This window comes from Tachysurus fulvidraco, chromosome 12 (assembly GCF_022655615.1).
Source record: "Tachysurus fulvidraco isolate hzauxx_2018 chromosome 12, HZAU_PFXX_2.0, whole genome shotgun sequence".
NCBI classification, from domain to species: domain Eukaryota; kingdom Metazoa; phylum Chordata; class Actinopteri; order Siluriformes; family Bagridae; genus Tachysurus; species Tachysurus fulvidraco.
Genome location: NC_062529.1, coordinates 11,835,077 through 11,853,038, shown reverse-complemented (window position 1 = coordinate 11,853,038; position 17,962 = coordinate 11,835,077). Strand labels below are relative to the sequence as shown.

Sequence of the window (17,962 nt, the reverse complement as noted above, 5' to 3'; positions counted from 1 at the left end):
AAATGTGTAATTTGCGAAATAATCAAAACGAAATTAGACGGTGCAAAAATTTAGGCACCCTTGCCATTTTGGTGATTTGAATACCTGTAACTACTTAGCACTGATTAATTGGAACACACAATTTGTTTGGTGAGCTCATTAAGCCTTGAACTTCATAGACAGGTGCATCCAATCATAAGAAAAGGTATTTAAGGTCGCCAATTGCAAGTTGTTCTCTTTGACTCTCCTCTGAAGAGTGGCAACGTGGAGGCCTCAAAACAACTCTCAAATGACCTGAAAACTAAGATTATTCAACATTATGGTTTAGGGGAAGGCTACAAAAAGTTATCGCAGAGATATACAGTAAGCTGTCAGTGTCCACTGTGAGGAACATACAGTACTGAGGAAATGGAAGACCACAGGCACAGTTTTTGTTAAAGTCAGAAGTGGCAGGCCAGGTAAAATATTGAACAGGCGAAGGATGGTGAAACGGTCAAAAACAGCCCACAGACCACCTCCAAAGACCTACAACACCAACTTGCTGCAGATGGTGTCATTGTTCATCGTTCAACAATTCAGCACACTTTGCACAAGGTGAAGCTGTGTGAGAGAGTGACGCGATAGAAGCCTTTTCTGCACACATGCTACAAACTGGTATGCAAGCACACATTTGGACAAGCCAGCTTTATTTTGGAATAAGGTGCTATGGGGTGATGAAACAAAGATTGAGTTATTTGAACATAACAAGGGGTGATATGCATGGCAGCAAAAGAACATGGCATTCCAAGAAAAACTCTTGCTACCCAAAGTAAAATTTGGTGGAGGTTCCATCATGCTGTGGGGCAAGTCCCAAGACCTGAATATCATGATTTGAAGCGGGCTGTACATACTCGGCAACCATAAGACCTAACTGAACTGGAGATGTTTTGTAAGGAGGAATGGTCCAAAATACATTCATCCAGAATCCAGACACGCATTACAGGCTATATGAAGTGTCTAGAGGCTGTTATTTCTGCTAAAGGAGGCTCTACTAAATATTGATGTGATTTTTTCTTTTTCTGTTGGGGTGCCAAAATTTATGCACTTGTCTATTTTTTTGATGCATATTGCGCATTCTGATAATCCAATAAACCTCATTTCACTGCTGAAATATCACTGTGTCCTTGAAAATGAAATTGCTGATCCAAACACCCACATATTTATAAATAAATATTTTCAGGGGTTCCTAAACTTTTGCATACAACTGTGTATATATATTATAAATAGACCAATAAAGGCTTAGGTCTGATTGTTAATCAAAAAACCATATGATAATATAACCAAGGAGTAGTATTTAAAACTATGAAAAAGGACTAGAACAAGTTCTGAGGGATACCTCACATAACCAAAACAAACCAACAGAATCAATTACAGTAATCCCTTGCCACTTAGCAGTTCAAGTTTTGCGGCTTCAGTGCATCGCCAATTTTTTAAAAATATTCATTGAAAAATACAAATAAAAACTCCCAGGATGCCAGACAAAGAGAAACTCTCTCAGAGGCTTTGTACATACCCACGAGCACTCAGACAAGGCACATGATTGGTTCCCGGTGTGAGATCTGAGCTGATTGGCTGCGCATCATTGCATCCTCTCTCAGCTTCTTCCCTGGTTGTATCTCACTACTCTCGTTCATGTTGTCAACTGTGTCTCGCATATTGTGTTCGAAATTAACTTTTCGTTAAGCCCTTACAATGCCTCCTAAGCGCCGTGCCCCTGCGAAAGATTCCTCTAGTGAGCCGAAGAGGAAGATGATGACCAGCAGTGAAAAGGTCAAACTTACTGTAGGGCCAATCCTACTTCACGGATTTTCACCTATCGCGACGGGTTCCGGTCCCCATTAACCGGGATAAACGAGGGATCACTGTATACTATTCAGAACCTATAGTAGTCAACTTAATCTTAAAGTTTTAATTTCCACTTTAAATAATGTTTTAACAATTTTATTATTATTAATAATAAGCTTTGCATTTTCTTTGCTGTTTTCTATTATTTGCATGTTTCGTTGAATTTCTTAAAGGCAGGGAGCAGCCTGGAAAAGGTGGCATCTCATTACAGGACATTCTCTCTGTCAGACACACATACACAGACACAAATTTCCACAAATTATGGATAATTTAGAGATGCCAATCTGCCTACGATGCATTTCTTTGGACTGGGGCGGAAACTGGAGTATTACAGTCTGTGCAGACTGTAATGTTTACTGATGTATTGCCAAAGTGTGATTTAATTGTTTTGAAGTTTCTGCATTCCTTTTCTGGGACATTGTTTACAGCCATGCCAAAGTTCCTTGTAACACAGAGTTAACCCATTATAAAATGTAAGCTGTTTCCAGCTAAAGTGATATATATATTTATATATTTAACTTCGTTTCTGAAAAGCATGTCTGGTAGTGTTTATGTAGGATGTACTGTAATTAAGAGTGTTGTGGGAAGGAGCATCACTAAGCCATTTGCACACAGCAGGAGCTCAAATGAATATAACGAAGTGGAAGAACAGGGCGTCATGCTCTTCCTGTTGTAAGTTTAGTTCAGTAATGAAGCTACTGAATCAAGTTCTACTTAAAGAGCAGCCTGGATTAAACTGTTGTCTGCAGAATTCTGTTCAGTCCTGTTTAATATTATAGGCCTAGATAAACCTTTAGGTAGGAAGCCAGTCTGGTTCCAACTTTTGTTGGATAAAATAATATTTAGCTAATAGTCAAATAGATTATGACTTTACAGAGTAAACTGCTTTATCACACCAAGCTGCACATCTGTATTTATACAAGTTTTGCTGGTGTAGTTACTTTACCTGCTTTGTAGAAGTAAAAAGCGTAAAATATGAATGCCCTTAAATGAACAGGACATCTACACTTGTGGCAAAAATAAACAAAGATTATACAAAGATGCATATGACTGAAAATAAAATTTATTAATTTAGATCTTTACATATAATCTGTAGACAAAATTTCCATGCAATCTTGTCCCACAAGCCTTTATGGGCTAACAGTCACCTACTTGCTGGCATATGAAATAATCTGCTCCTGTGGACAGAAAACGAGAAAATATATTATATTAAAGACAAAATTTAGAAACCCCAAAACCGTAAGCATCCACTACTATGTGTAAGAGCCTGAAAGACACCAGGACAAGCCATTACAACAAGATATGGTCTTGTTGGTAGATTTTGCTTAGTAAAGGAATCAGGCCGTTTCAGCCTATAATAAAAGGAGTGTGAAAACACAAGCCAATACCGCTTGTGCACAGGCTGGCAACCCCACCCACACTTTCAGTAACAGTAAATGTGATGCTAAAATTAGCTGTAGTAGTAGCTTCTGACCATGTAAATTACAGACACAGTTCAGCGTATAAAAGCATGTAATCAGAGGACAAGATGGGGGACAGGGTTGGAGAAAGAGAGATCACAAAGGAAGCAAAAGAGGGAGCAAATCTGAAGTGATATGAAGTAGAATGGCAGTGAGATGAGAATCACAGACAAAGGGAAATTTGTTAAGAAGAGAAATGTTGGTCAAAAACAAGACCAAAGTATATAACAGAAATGCTTTTAAAATCTTCATCAATGAATACACCAATACTAGGTTCACTAGGGCACAGACAACTTTCTAAAAGTAATTAAGTGCTAGTTTAAGTACTTCAGAAAGAGACGGGTCTTTAGTGGTCAGTGACGGTGGTGACAAGGAGACAATGTGCCAGAGAAGAACACGCACACAGCTGCACACTGGCTTCTTACTTTAACAGGTGGCAGTGCGTTAGTGGCCTGGAGACCAAAGGTTCTCAACAGCACCAGCGGGGCAGCGTTAGTGGAGTAAAGTCTCTTCATGAGGTCAATGGCTGCCATCATGGGTAGATTGTGACGCTGGCGCTCAGTTTCATACTCCAGCAAGTGCTGCATTTCACCTGGAGGCCAAAACACAAGATTTTATCAATTTATACATGTATGTATGCAGTGTTACTAATAGAGTATAATTAATAAAAAACTAATATCGCTGTGCCTTCTTTTCACTCTGCACTGTTACCAAAGGCATTTTAGTAGACTCTCAGATACAAATCAATACCAAATGACTCTGCTCTTTTTTTTATTATTTTTTTTATTGATTTCCATCTCAGTTCTTAGCAGAAATGGAAACTAAAAACATAAAATTAACTGGTTTGATATATAACTCAGAAGAGTTTTTCCTTGTTTGAGAGGTGGAAAAGAGCTTAAGAAACCATGCATTGATGAATATGTCTGCATGAGACATGCTGATCTCAAGTCTGAGGTCTAAGATATGAAGTTTAATATCAAGCCTACACGGTAAGATGGGGGAGAACTTCCGACCACAAACCCTCAAATGTCTTCAAACTTTCCAACAATCTAAAATGGTGTATTTTAATGATTATTCCATATGCAATGTTTGTGAGATTTGAAATAGCATCCTTGTATTTTGCCTCATGCTCCGTTGGTCCACAAAGCACCTTTCTAGCTTGTGACATTGTACTATTTGCTAATTAAATAAAAACACTAAATATTTAAAACTATGAAAAAAAAAAATGAAGGTACAAACAAACTGACATCTATTCAGCTAGTCGTTTTGGAACACTTACCAAGGTCTTTGCCATCGAATGCTGCTTGGCTGAGCACCTGTGTTAAATAGACCACATCCCCAAATCCTAGATTGGCACCTTGACCTGCCAGAGGGTGTACCCTGTGTGCTGCATCTCTGAAGTACAAGAAATAAACAAACCACTGTGTAAATCACAGACTTAATAGCTGAGCTGGAACCTACTACCATCCAAATCTAACAGAAGAAACAGAAATCATGAATTCTTTTTGACACGGACGTATCTCTAAATGGCCACTCTGAAAAACAACTTTGTACACAGGCAAGTTTCAGCAAAATGGATGAGACAAATCTCATGTGGTTTGAGGAAAAAAAACCCAACAACCACTAACAAGTTTTCACTAAGGTCTCAGATACACATACCCAATTAGGGCGACTCTGTGGCGGATGTATTCGGAGGCATGGCCCATTCCTAGAGGGAACATGACCCGGCTCTTAGGGCCAATAGCCGCCACACTGGGTGGAAGCTGGCGGGTGGAGGCGCCATTGGGCATGACGATGGACAAGGCATGGCGGAACAAAGAGCCCGCTGCCTCCACCAGGTCAGACTGGTTCTCATTACTCCACTATAGAGAGTGAAAAACAAAAACAAACGAGTTTAGAATGAGATGGGTTTAAAGACAACAAAGGAACATGTTGAACAAACACGGATTTTGGCTACACATTTAACTAGCAAAACAATACTTATTGAACATTTCACTTTATTAAAAAAAATCCCATTGCATAGATGTCATTGGAAAGCTGAATACTGAGTAATGGGAGTAGTTTCTTTATACACATAAGGATTTGGAAGTTAAGCTTAACAGAATGTGTTTGTAAAACCCTAGAATTTAAATGTAAACAGAAATTTTATTAATGTTTATTGCTTCACATCTATTCTTTTTCACCGGAACTCAGTCTTTTGTGCGAGCTAACTGGTGCACAAGGTAATTAAAGGAAGTCGCTGCGCTGACCAAAAATGTTTGTACATTTGGTCTGAAGAAACACAATAATGAACAACACTGGCAAGCTGCAGGTTCAATTAGCAAACCAGTCATAATGGCAGGCATGACTCAAGTTCACAGGCCTGTGACCAGCACGCTCAGCAAAAATAACCTGCTTGGGAACATGGATGCGTTTCTCAACTGAGGGGTGCATGTGCATGAGAGCCGGGTTAAAGATGTTCAGCCCTGAGGAACTGCCAAGCCGAACTAACATTTTCATTAAAGGGACAATTCAAATCTGAGAAACATGGAATACAGTGGAAAGTGAAAAACAGACTTGTAGGCAAGACAACAATACAACTCGTATTATATAAATAAAAATAATCTCTGCAATGGATCCAAGGAATTCTATAAAAAAAAAACCTGAGGAGTTGGTGTGGACTCACAAATGCATTGTTAATGGCATCCACAAAACTCTCTTCATCCATGTGAAGGAGCTCCTCGGCATGGTGGTGACTGGTGGACCAAACCAGAGAGCTCTGGGTGTCTGACAACTACACACACACACACACACACACACACACACACACACACACACACACACACACACACACACACACACACACACAAACAAATATAATTAATTAATACATGATTTTCTATTCAGCAGCTGTAATGCAGCTAGAACTGTAATTTAGCTCTAACTGCCTGACCTTAAATATCACTCCACCTCAGTCTACCATGAGCAGCAGCTTACCGGCAACATTGCAATTGGCCCGGTTGGGAGGAACCTCTGCCATGCCACATTGTTTTCAGTAGGCTGTGCATATGAGAAAACACAAGATGACAGAGTCAACTCTGGCAAACTGAAATACTTTTAAACAAACCAAAAGCACTCTGATTACGAACGAAGAACCGCACACAATGGAGTTTACATTCTTGCTGTCCACATACCTCAGATAAATGTAAAACGGCCACTACGGCAGACTGGTCGTAATTCCACTTGACGGTGGGAATCCCTGCCTCTCTCCGTACCATGGAGTTGGGTCCGTCTGCCCCAATCTGTCAGAGCGAGCAGCAAAGTAAATTATCTTCTCAATAATCCTGTCAGAAGGCTAAAACTGAGCAGATCTCATGGTAAAGACAATCTTCTCACCAGCAGCTTGGTCTGCAAGGTGCGTCCATTGGCTAACGTCACCTGGACCCAAGGGATAGAGTCAGCCACTTGGAAAGGCCTGGGCCAAGTGTACTTTACCACCTTCGTTCTGTACTGAACTTCCACTTGATCTAGATGAGGAAAATTTTGTTTCGATTAAGTTAAGCATTTCGGTGGGCATGTATCTCAAATATTGATCGACTTGTATAAACTACTGTATATTCTGTGTCAAAAGAGAGAACAGAACATGTCTCAAAACATAATTATGCATCATGCAAAATACAAGACACGAAGCTCCAAAACACCCAAACACATCAAACCCTTCTCTTTTCAAGTAGCAGAGAAACACAAAGCTAACAATTTGCAATTGGAGACTATTCTGTCTGCTAAACTGAACATTGGTGACGAATATTGGAAGCTTATGTTAATTACAGAGAAGTCATCCAAAGCTAGTGGTGGCCAACACAGGCAGGATAAAGCTAGAAAAAGTAGTTTGAGCACTGACAAAGTAAAAGAAGGGCCCACTTGCACATGAACTGACACGTGTTGCCACATCTACTGAGTGCAAATATCTATATATTTTTTAAAAGGCATGACAAAGCAGGGTGAAGATTTCATTTGCAGAGGCTGAGAGTGGCTTGGCTAATTGCTGCAAATAAATACCATCAGCATTCGGCTAGTGAGATGCTCCAGTGTGAAATGTGGTTTTCAAATGGGTCAGTAGACTACTGCACGTGTCTAAATGTCTCGTGGAAACTCTATTTCTCATGGAAACTGTAACTCTAATCATGTGCTACATGATTGAAATAGCAGAGAAAACATGAGCCCATCAAAGAGCCTAGGTCCTTAAAAAAATCCAAAAGGGAAAAAGTACAAATAAACAAAAGCACCGGCAGGAAGGAACAGTTTGTGGCAACATCATGTGCCAGGTCAGTCGCAGAACCAACTGGGTGCACTCCAGGCTCTGGTTCACAGGCCCTGTTAAGTACCACTGGAAGCTCTAGAGAGCAGAAGAACTTTTTTCTACTGACTGCATGCTGGCGCTTGATGTTTTTTTGCTGAAGGCTACAGAGCAGCAGCACCACAATATAAAACAATATTACAACATCAGTGTGAAACTGATGACTGGACACCAATGTTATCCAAAGCGTTGATTTACATGCCTAATCAAATCCAAGACTTTTCCAGCTACACTACATTTGGTTATTTGGCTAACACTTTTGGCCAAATCATTTTTAACCATCTGAGACAGGTTACAAGTAGCAGTTGAGTGTTAAAGGACTCAAATAGTGGCAGGAAAAATCAACCTTCTTCTCAGGAGCCTAAAGCAAATAACCTGTGAGAACATACATCCCATCACCAGTTTCCTATACGGAAACATAATTAACAGCAATAAAACAAACGTTAAATAAAAAATTAAAAAAAATACCAGAGTGTGTCTGAAGCTGTTTAGTAAGAGCAGCCACAATCACGTCGTTCTCTACAATGTATGCCATCTCGCCCTGCAGATTCTCCTTATCGAACGTGATCAGGGCATCAGAGCAAGCATCCCAAACCTAAAGCATAAGGCCAAAATAACTGTTAGAATAAATGTCACTCAGGTCTATTTATGGAATTCCAAAAGCAGTGAACTTGAACACATCAAAGCTGTTCAACTACAGCCTAAAAACACCAAGTAAGCAGAGATGTGAGCAAGCCAAAAACCATCAACATCCCCTGAGGTACTTGGTTAAGCTGGGAAGCACTCTGAGGAAAAAAAATATCAAATGATTATGTTTGTGGGTTTACACCTGTATTTATAGTTAAACAAACAATAAATAACAAATATGTGAACATCGCTCTCAAGCTGGCTTTTTTGTTTGCTGCTGGATTTTGAGATGGATTGCTTTTCAGGCTGTAAAATATTATTTTTGCTTTTACACATAAACATGATTTAGGTGTTGAAACTGTTGCTCTTTTAAGACCTCAACCAAATTGTTACTAAGGTGAAAGGGGAACAGAATGCAAAGGATTTTATCTTTTTTAGTCATAAAGCACTTGGGATATGCCAATGCTAAAACCACTAACAGTGTGGGGTTGCACTTTTTCAAACACGGTTGGGTGGACGATTTAAAACGTGACCAAACCCAGAATTACAAGGCTTTTACACATAGGAAAAACACTGCTGTTGATAACTCTCCTGCTACTGTGTGTTGCTATGTATTTTTACACACTGCCATCATTCACAACAAGCATTTTCACACAGCTATATTTTGCTCCAGAGATACTAGAAAAGGTACATGCCACTTTGGCTATCTGATAACTCTGTAGGGAACCTCCAAACCTTTAAAATACACATTCTGGTAGCTGGCATTTCCCAAACCCATTTTGGTCTTTTTTCCTCTGACCACTTGGTCTTAATTGGAGGGTGAAAGGGAACCTTGTTAGGTTGACCTCAGTCCATTGCAATTCTTTCTCTTGTTTGAACATAAACACATATACAAGACAGAAAAAAGAGAGGTTAAGGGGTGCAGAAAAGGTACAGAAAGCGAGAGCTACCATATCGTGGCCTCGTATGACATCCTTTCACTTGCCCAGAAACCACAGGATTTCGTTTCGCCTGGGGGAAGGCCACATCTTACGAGGTGGACCCACATTTCTAGACATGCGTAGAAACCAAAAGGGTGCTTTGCTGCTGACCTCTGGGCTTGCCGCAGCCCATATCCCCCCCTTTGGTGCCCTGGTTTTCCCAATGAAGCCCCTAATTAGTAAACAGGGAACTAGCCACTAGTTTCATCTGGCATGATTTAAAGTGACAGCACATTAATTAAATAGGGTATATGTTATAGAGCAATAATAATTATATTAATGAATAATTTTTTACTTATTTCCCACACAGAACAACTTCTTATGCCACAATTTCATGTGACAAGAAAAAATGTGAAATAATTGTTTATTTCAGCTTCTCTCATTATATGAATTACACCTCTTAAAAATTGTACGTGTCCTTTCAGTTATAATTTATTGTTATAAGTACAGCAAGAGCATATTTATGTTTGGGCACATAACGCTGGCTCTCTATTCTGTTGGTTCATTTCTAAGTTGGAGCAATGAGATGAAATTAAAAAAAAAAAAAATCATAAAAGAAACAAAAAACAACCTCCACCCAAAATAAGAAAAGGCTTCTCACTGCTGTGGAGTCTGCATACTGAACCAAGCATGATGAATATCCGATATACTGTTTTTAATTTTCTTAACATTTTCTCACTCACTCATTTTGTTTACAACAATCAAGTCAGTTTGTATACAAACCTGCATTTTCTGATAGGGTTTGCATCTCAGATTGACTACATGATCCCAAGCTCCAAGACCTGTTATATAAAAAGAAATAAGCTGAGTCACTGTGTGAGTAAGAATTCACGTGGATTAGTAAAACATCCAGGCTTTGCCAAATGCTGACTCGATCACACCTACACATGGGGCTTAATATGTTAAATGACTTTTCCGTGCATTGAAGTTAAACCAGTGCTTTAAAATGAGATGACAGTCGGAGTTGGGGCAAGCCAGAAGGATTAAACACAATGAGCCTGTTGTTTTTTTTTTTAGGTCAGAATGTAAAGAAGTAAATCACTGTATGACACCATGACTAATTACTGAGCGGCATTATGTGTTTCAACAAATTTAATCAGTATTTATTCGCAGTTCCTAAATCAGTAATGCCTTCACATGCAATTTAAAAGCCCTGTAATAAACTGTATTCCTTGTTGCAAAATGCCTCTTAGTTAAAGCAGAAAAACAATATTGTTCACATATACTTCACATTCTCTCCTACTGACTCAAACAAGCAAACTTAGATATGGTAATGAAACAAAATGAATATGAGCAACTGTCATGTGGCCAAATCTCTGAAAGAGCTGTGTGCAAGTCTCCTTTATCCTTTGGCCTACTTCCTGTTGAATCTTCTATCCACAAGCATTGCTGCAAATAGGCTTAATGACAGCGTCCTCTCTAGGGCTTTGCTATGATTGGAGCAGATGTGCTTTCTTCCTGCTGTGAGCCCTTTCACTGTATAATGCCCCTCAATTAACCAGAGCGCTGCCTCTAAACGAACCCTTACATGGCTCATCATGCGCTAAGAAAGACCATGGCCATGGAGCAGGATGACTTAATTTAGGGGTTGCTGCTGCTTTGGAAAAAAAACATATATAGATATAATGTCACAATATGTAAAGACACTATGCATGGCTATAATTAGTTTTCCTGAGGTTTGCTAACAAGTTAAAAGCAAAACAACTAAACAGCTGTTCATCACTCTAAAACATGGACGGAAAAACTGAGTTTTCTGTTTAGAAAATTTTTTTTTAACAAGGATTACATCATTTAGGCCTGAAAGACATCAGAGAGTTTGTGCTTTCTATCATTACATGGCAAATTTGCTCTGGGCATTTAGTTTTAAATGATTTCAATTGCTCTGGCACTAAACCCTGACTATGTAATATTAAAGATAGAAGTCTTGGTTACTTGGTTTAGCTAGTGGTGTTAAAACAATGTTGTTTTACTTGAACTGGATCTGTTCTTTGTTCTCTGTTGCTGGCCTTGTTGCTTTCCATCCTTCAGCAGCTGTTAACTCCTAAGTACAAATTTTATAGCGTTTTTTAACAACAGACACAAGGCTACAACTTTGTGTCTGAACTGTTGTTGCTCCTCGACTCTTCCATTTCTCAATAACAGCACTGGCAGTTGAGATTTAGCACAAATCTCATGAACTGACTTGATGGCAACCTAAGACAGTTCTAGCTTAAAGTCCCGAACATTTCTTAGAAGGGTGTCCACATCCTATGGGCCATATAGTGAATATTAAGACAAATATTTCATTAATACTCATTTAAAGAGATCAAACATTAATAAATTTACAGTTTGTAGTGTAGTGCAAGTGTACCAAGACTCCAACAGATTTGTTTTGTGATTCAGTCTGTTGTCTCCATCTTGGTCTCTCTCTGTCTCACACACTGAGATTTATTTACAGAAATCTGATCTGCACACCACATGCTGGGAGATTCACTGTGCTGCTAGGAACAGTACAAGCCATACTTCTGTGATACAGTATGTCTGTGATAAAGCAAGCTAGTTATCATCCTGCACTTGATCCGGATTGCTGAAGATTTAAAAAAAAATAATGAGCAGGTGACCTTTTCCCAGTGACTTTTCCTGCTGATTGTATACTCAGGTTCCTGTTCTTGGCTGACAGAAGTGGACCCTGATGTGGTCTTCTGCTATTGAAGACAATCAGAACATATCAATTGTCTTCTGCTATTGAAGACAATCCATCTCCAGGTACGGTGTGTTATGCATGCTGAGATGCTTTTCAGCTCAGCATGGGTGTAAAGCAGTTTTTTAGTTTTGGTGTGTTTTTAACATTAACTGAAGCACAGATAATTGTAGGAACGTGCAGGTGTACACATGTTCCTATTAAAGTGGATGGTGAGTTAATGTAAGAGAGATTTAGACAAAACTGTCGAACTGAGTCGAATTAAATTGATATCTGATATAAATATCCTCTAAAGTCCGACCCCATCCTGAAGAGGGGCAGGTGTAAAAGCAGGTGTGCTGATATAATCAGTGTAATATACCACTGAGCAGTGTTGCTGAGCCCGGGCTGATAGAGCTGACCCGTGTGCTGTAAACCTCTGGCACCTTGTCCATCTCTTTCTTGGGGCCAGCTTCGAGTAAAAGAATCTTCCTGCCATGCAAATTCGGGTCACAGCCTGAAGAAACAGAAAACACAGATGTCGACTCTGAGGCAGTATTTTTTTCCAGCTGTAATTCTGTTATTCATGGTTTGACCGATTGCTTTTCAGCAGCAGTCTCTGTGTTGTGTGAATGAGTGAGTGAGGATGGGAGTGTGTTAGCAGGCAGACGCACAACTGTCATGAAAATGAACTTCTTGTAAATTAAGTCATTAATCAATTTAATTTTTTTTCTATACATGGTTTTCATTTTGAACCCAATGCTTCATTATTCATTTTGCAAATTATTGAGGTCTTCTCATTTACACTTACACGTTTAACTGACAATTTTATTCAAAGCGGCCTACAAATAACTTGCATAAATGATATCTAAATGTATGTGTATATTGTATATAAAGTGTCACAATATGTAAACGTGCTGTAAACCAGCTGTGCCACATTCTACAACAATGACGGAAAAATTCAGTTCATTTTCTGTTTACAAAACAACAAAACATTCAAAGTGCAAATCTGTGGTCTGGAGGTTTACGTTAAAATGTTTTCAAATATTTACATATTTATTGGACTTTGAGAATATTCGATCTTATACCACATATTTACAAAACAAATAAATAACAAAAAACCAAAAAGATTCCTGCTGAACTGATTTTCAAATTTTGACACCTCTTATCTCCAAGTGCTTTTAATGGACTGTTTTTCTTTCTTAAGGATGCAAACTAAGTGATTTCTGAGTCACTAATTCATAATTAGAAAGCACTAATAGTCCTGTATCACTATTTGCTCCACAGATCACTTGTAAGTCACTTCTAAGTTTTGAATTTAATCACTAACGTATTTTTGGATTAAAAAAAAAAACTTTTTAAATTGTACCGTTCTTCAGACTGCTGTCTTTCGATGGTAGTTGTGAGAAGGCTGTTTCTTGTAAAACTATTTATCCAGAAAGCTGACATTTTGCCAGACAGCACTGGGCTTTTCATCAGATGTGTATGTGTTTGCACCCCAGGACCCCAGAGTGTGTGTTTGACTGCAACCGCAATTGCAGCTTTAAAATGTGAGGGCACTGATTCAGTGCCTTAACTAAAAACTTCCATCCGGCTAAATGAGCACTTCACTGTTGAGAAAGGCTGGGGTCAGAGGAAAGTGAAGGGAGGGAATTAACGTTATGACTAGGCTTCTGCTCCACACTGTACTTAAGCCAATCGTAGGATACTTCACACAGAGATCAGTAGTGTAAACGGGCTGTGAGGAGGAAACTCACCCAGAGAGCAGGCCATAGCCGTCCCCACCATTCCTCCACCCGATATGACGATGTCGTACACGTCGTCTCCATCATCTCTGTGCTCAGAGGACGAGTGTGTTGTGCTAAACGCCCTCAGTCTGTTTACACTCCTCACACTCAAACACTGGCGTCCTGCTCCAGCAGCAGCCTGCTTCAGCGTCGCCAAAACAAACATTTCGAGGCGTGTTAAACCACACAACCTGGTCGGGTTAAAGGGGGAAATCTTGTCATATAAAATACAAAATAAATAAATTCTCCTTCAAGCTGCGTTGTTATTGACAATAACGCGATAACTTTTCCCTCACGGAGCCATGTTGTTATCACCGCCCACGTTACAGCACTTCCTGTTTCACGAGCCAATCATTTTAAGTTCCGAGTATTTTTTTTTAAAGAACAAGTAACGTGTTTATAAATGGCTATGATGTGAACAAGAAAAAAATATACAGTCGGATATTAAGTTTGTGTTACTTAATACTTGCTCCATCCATTGGGATAAAAATACCTTTTTTATATTAATTAAAATTGTGTTTAGCGCCATCATGCGGTGTGGAAGAAAACCGCAGTGCAGAGGACGTGAAGGAGTTCAGTAGAAAGCTACTGCTAAATTACTGCGTTTGACACCAGTTTGAGAACCTTTTGGAAGAAATCATATGATGTAAAAATAGGACCATTTGGTTCTGTGACTGTATCGTGCTGAACGCCGCTTCGTATCACATGTCGGGAAAAAAATGTGAGAAAACTGGTATAAATTGCATCGACTTATTTATTTATTTTATTATATATATTTTTAAATGAATATTTATCATTAAATATTTATAGCATTGTGTATGGATTCTTGTTTTTACAAGTTTTCCTCATAAATAACGGTGTGTTGTTTATTTTGTCTGCGTCGTGGTTGCTATAGTAACGGTAGCCAACTTGCCGTGCGCATAGTGTCGTTTGCACCTTCGTCGGACATATTATTCTGTTGAAATATATTCTGATCGGCTTTCTAAAGGATATATATAACCGCTTACACTAAATGCACTTCGAGCAACACTCACCAACCGTTCATGAAATACTACAGTATTCGATACTGAAGTTCTATCCGACAGCACTGACAGCCGTGGGAATGATAATCACATCATAACACAAACACGGTAGATACAGCATTCGTGCAGGGACAAACGCATTAGATCCAGCAGTGAACAAACACATCTGGTGTAGGTATTAACACTGCAGTGCTGTCAAATGCTGTTTAAGTAACAAGTCAAATCAAGTCAAGTCAAGGAGCTTTTATTGTTATTTCAGCCATATCTCATGCAGTACACAGTGAAATGAGACAACGTTTCTCCAGGACCATGGTGCTACATAAACAAAGACATAGCTAATGACAAACAGCATTATATGGTCAGAAACAGATGTCTGAAAGACCCTAACCACTTCACAGATGCTGTGCAGGATGAGCTATAGTTTCTCAATTTGCAAATGGAAGGTACACCAAGGTAAGTTTGTGTGTGTTAAATGAGTGGACATGGATTACACAATGCGGCTGTACCTGACACTCTTTACCAGTGCCAACATTTATAATATTGCATATAAGCATAATTGTGCACAATACTGTTATTTGCACTACCATTCACTCTCACACTTTATGTACATAACTGATCTGTCATATTTTCTGTATTCTTATTTAATACTCGCACTGTCTGTATTGTCTTTTTTAGTCTAAATGTATAGTATAGTGTTATTTATGTCTACTTTTGAGAGTCACAAACAGCTGGAACCAAATTCCTTGTGTGTGTCAGCACACTTGACAAATAAACCTGATTCTGAAACTGATTCTGGTTCTGAGTTATCTGGTCAGTGGTGCTCTGACTGTAGACTGAGTACAAATGAGCTGCCAAACTACATAATCCTCTAGACTTAAAACTCACTGACCTTAAACACTATCGGTAATAAAGTAAGTATACCTTCAATGTGTATTAGTATGCCTCCGAAATGCAGTGGTATGTTAAGTATGTCCGATATAATTGACAATGAGTGAATGAGTTTATATTTTATATTTTATGTTTTGTTTCATTTAAAAAAATTCACTGTGGAAAGGTTTCCTGTAAATTAGTTGCATCTTTCCTTATGCACCTGCTGCTGCTTTCTAAGGTCCTTAGGCTTTTCTGCTATAAAAAGTCTGACATGTAGCTATCCTTCTCCTCAACCCAGACCTTTCCCATCTTTCGAGGATTCTGAGTGTGAAAAGATAGTTGAAGAAATCAGGATGAGATCTTCAGAGAACATGCAGTCCTTCCTTGAGGACATGGAGAAGTCTGACATTTTCCTGGAGTTGCATTTAGAGGCCCTGAAAGCTTCACACCGACAACAACTTCAACGGATAAAGCTGCAGCACCAGGCTGGTCTCGAGAGCCGGACTCTGCAGAACTCACTGCTTTCTTCAATCTCTGACGCTCCACTGAAGGCCAACAAACAAAAAGGAAATCTTCATAATGTTGAAGGCAACACCAAAAGCAAAATAAGTACTAACTGGTAAGTTCAGACTCTTCTGATTTTATGACTAGTGTGTAGGGGACAATTAGTTTGGTTGTAACCAGCTAACCTGCTAATATTCTAATAATCCAACCATAAATTGTATCTTAGTCTGAGTTATTAAAATATTAAACAATACTCTTTTAAATAGACAAACAAAACTTCTTCCCATGTAATTCATTTCACTTTGGTACTGTGTAGTAGAAATAAACATAATCTCTGTTTTATAAACGTGATTTTCAGGCATGAATGTAAAATGTTTTCATGTTCAGGTTAAATGGACCAAAGAGATCCTCCTCCACACCTGACCTGAGCTATAAGGTGAGCAGGAACGAGCCTGTTAACTCTTCTGGAACCTTGAGATCTACCGTGAGCCATTCACAAAAACAGATATGTGCCAAAGAGCCCAAACAAGTTGCAGCTGACAAAGAGGAACTGGACTGGGCTGAGTGTCAGAAACAGTTTCGAGTATCACCTGTACCAGAACACATGTCCAAGAGCCTTTATGACGATATTGTAAAGGAGCAGGAGCGTGTGAGGCAGGAGGGACGGCAGCAGAGGAAAGACTTCCTTTTATCCATTCAGAAACCTTTTAGGTTTCATCAGAGAGAAGAGAGGACAAGGGAAAGGACAAAGCTAGAAAATGGTGCTGACAAACTGAGGGAAAACAAAAAGGATGATAAAAAGAAGAGTTTCAAACCTAAAGCTGTCACAGACCCAGCAATCTCTGAACAGTTGAAAGGTGCTTTTCAGTCAATCATCATAAATATTCACACATATAAATTGAGATATAATGTCAGACATGCTTAGCTTATGATTTATTGTAATTTCTCAAACCCATTTTCACTTTCCTGCTTCAATAATACTAAAATTATACATGTTTATGTTTGGTTTCTCAGCCGCATTGCTTTATATGATGGTAAATGGTCACGTTCTTATTTATTGTAAACCCATAACTTCCATTAATATCCCTTTAGAAAAGGAGCAAGAGAGGAAGATTCGCATCCAGGCCAGAGCTCAGGAAACTCTCAGAGCGTCCTCTGCCCCTATCCAGAGCCTGAGTAGTAGGGCTGAGCATTGGGCCTGTAGCTCCCAGAGAACCAAGAGCAAAGTGCAGGGCTTCATAGAGCAGAGTCCATCTTTTCGACCAAAGATAAATGCTAAGGTGCCAGATTTTGATAAGTTGCACAAGGCCTTCCAGAAAGAGGCATTGGAGAGAACAGAAACAAGAGAGATCACCCTGTGCCAGCCATTCCAGCTCCGAACATCAGCTCTTCAGCCACGTCACAGCAGGGGCAGCGGAGACAAAATACAAGTTGGTTTTGTATTTTTTGTTAATTTAGCATTTAGTTTTTAATTTGATATTTTAGTGTATATACTTATATGTTTAGGATTAGGGTTAGGGCGTCTTAAAACTAGATTTTTAATGCATTTCTTAATATTACAGAACTTCCCAAAACATGAACTGATTTTAGAAGCATTACATTTAAACCAACTATAGTGAATGTTGACCAAAACAAGCTTTAAAATGCTGAGAATATGATAATCATATGTTTGATCAGAAAATGTACTTTCTGAGCAAATTTACCAGCAGTTAGCTTGTGCACTAGCTAGCAGCTATGGTATTGTTAGCATAATGCTTACTGAAATGATGTACGTTATAGTATATTCAGACTGGCCTGTCTACTGCAACTCAAGGCCCCAGTGAGAAATTCCACTCATTTGCCTGTAATAAATGT

At 39.1% G+C, this 17,962-nt stretch overlaps 2 protein-coding genes across 5 annotated transcripts in view; one reads left to right on the top strand and one right to left on the bottom strand.

The window, feature by feature from the left end:
• Positions 1-2,908: 2,908 nt before the first annotated feature.
• coq6 (coenzyme Q6 monooxygenase) lies at positions 2,909-14,157 on the bottom strand. 2 transcript variants are annotated; one of them, XM_027172473.2, is made up of 12 exons: positions 13,683-14,151; positions 12,308-12,442; positions 9,990-10,048; positions 8,128-8,254; positions 6,699-6,829; positions 6,497-6,604; positions 6,300-6,362; positions 5,989-6,096; positions 4,983-5,185; positions 4,603-4,718; positions 3,749-3,915; positions 2,909-3,041 (listed from the first exon to the last, which is right to left on the bottom strand). In XM_027172473.2, the coding sequence occupies exons 1-12, from the start codon at positions 13,876-13,878 to the stop codon at positions 3,012-3,014; spliced, it is 1,443 nt and encodes a 480-aa protein (XP_027028274.2). In that variant the 5' UTR covers positions 13,879-14,151; the 3' UTR covers positions 2,909-3,011. The 2 variants fall into 2 exon arrangements, with proteins under 2 accessions (XP_027028274.2, XP_047677507.1); XM_047821551.1 differs by lacking the exon at positions 9,990-10,048 and having other exon boundaries at positions 13,683-14,157.
• Positions 14,158-14,255: 98 nt separating this feature from the next.
• fam161b (FAM161 centrosomal protein B) overlaps positions 14,256-17,962 on the top strand; it is an 8,909-nt gene continuing 5,202 nt past the window's right edge. The window contains exons 1-5 of one of the 3 annotated variants that reach the window (XM_027172470.2): positions 14,256-14,433; positions 14,994-15,187; positions 15,903-16,223; positions 16,496-16,965; positions 17,201-17,538. In XM_027172470.2, coding sequence (XP_027028271.2) covers positions 15,171-15,187; positions 15,903-16,223; positions 16,496-16,965; positions 17,201-17,538 — 1,146 coding nt within the window. In that variant the 5' untranslated portion in view covers positions 14,256-14,433; positions 14,994-15,170. Of the gene's footprint in view, positions 14,434-14,993; positions 15,188-15,489; positions 15,646-15,902; positions 16,224-16,495; positions 16,966-17,200; positions 17,539-17,962 lie in introns of those variants that run through there. The other 2 variants (XM_027172472.2, XM_027172471.2) reach the window with 2 other exon arrangements.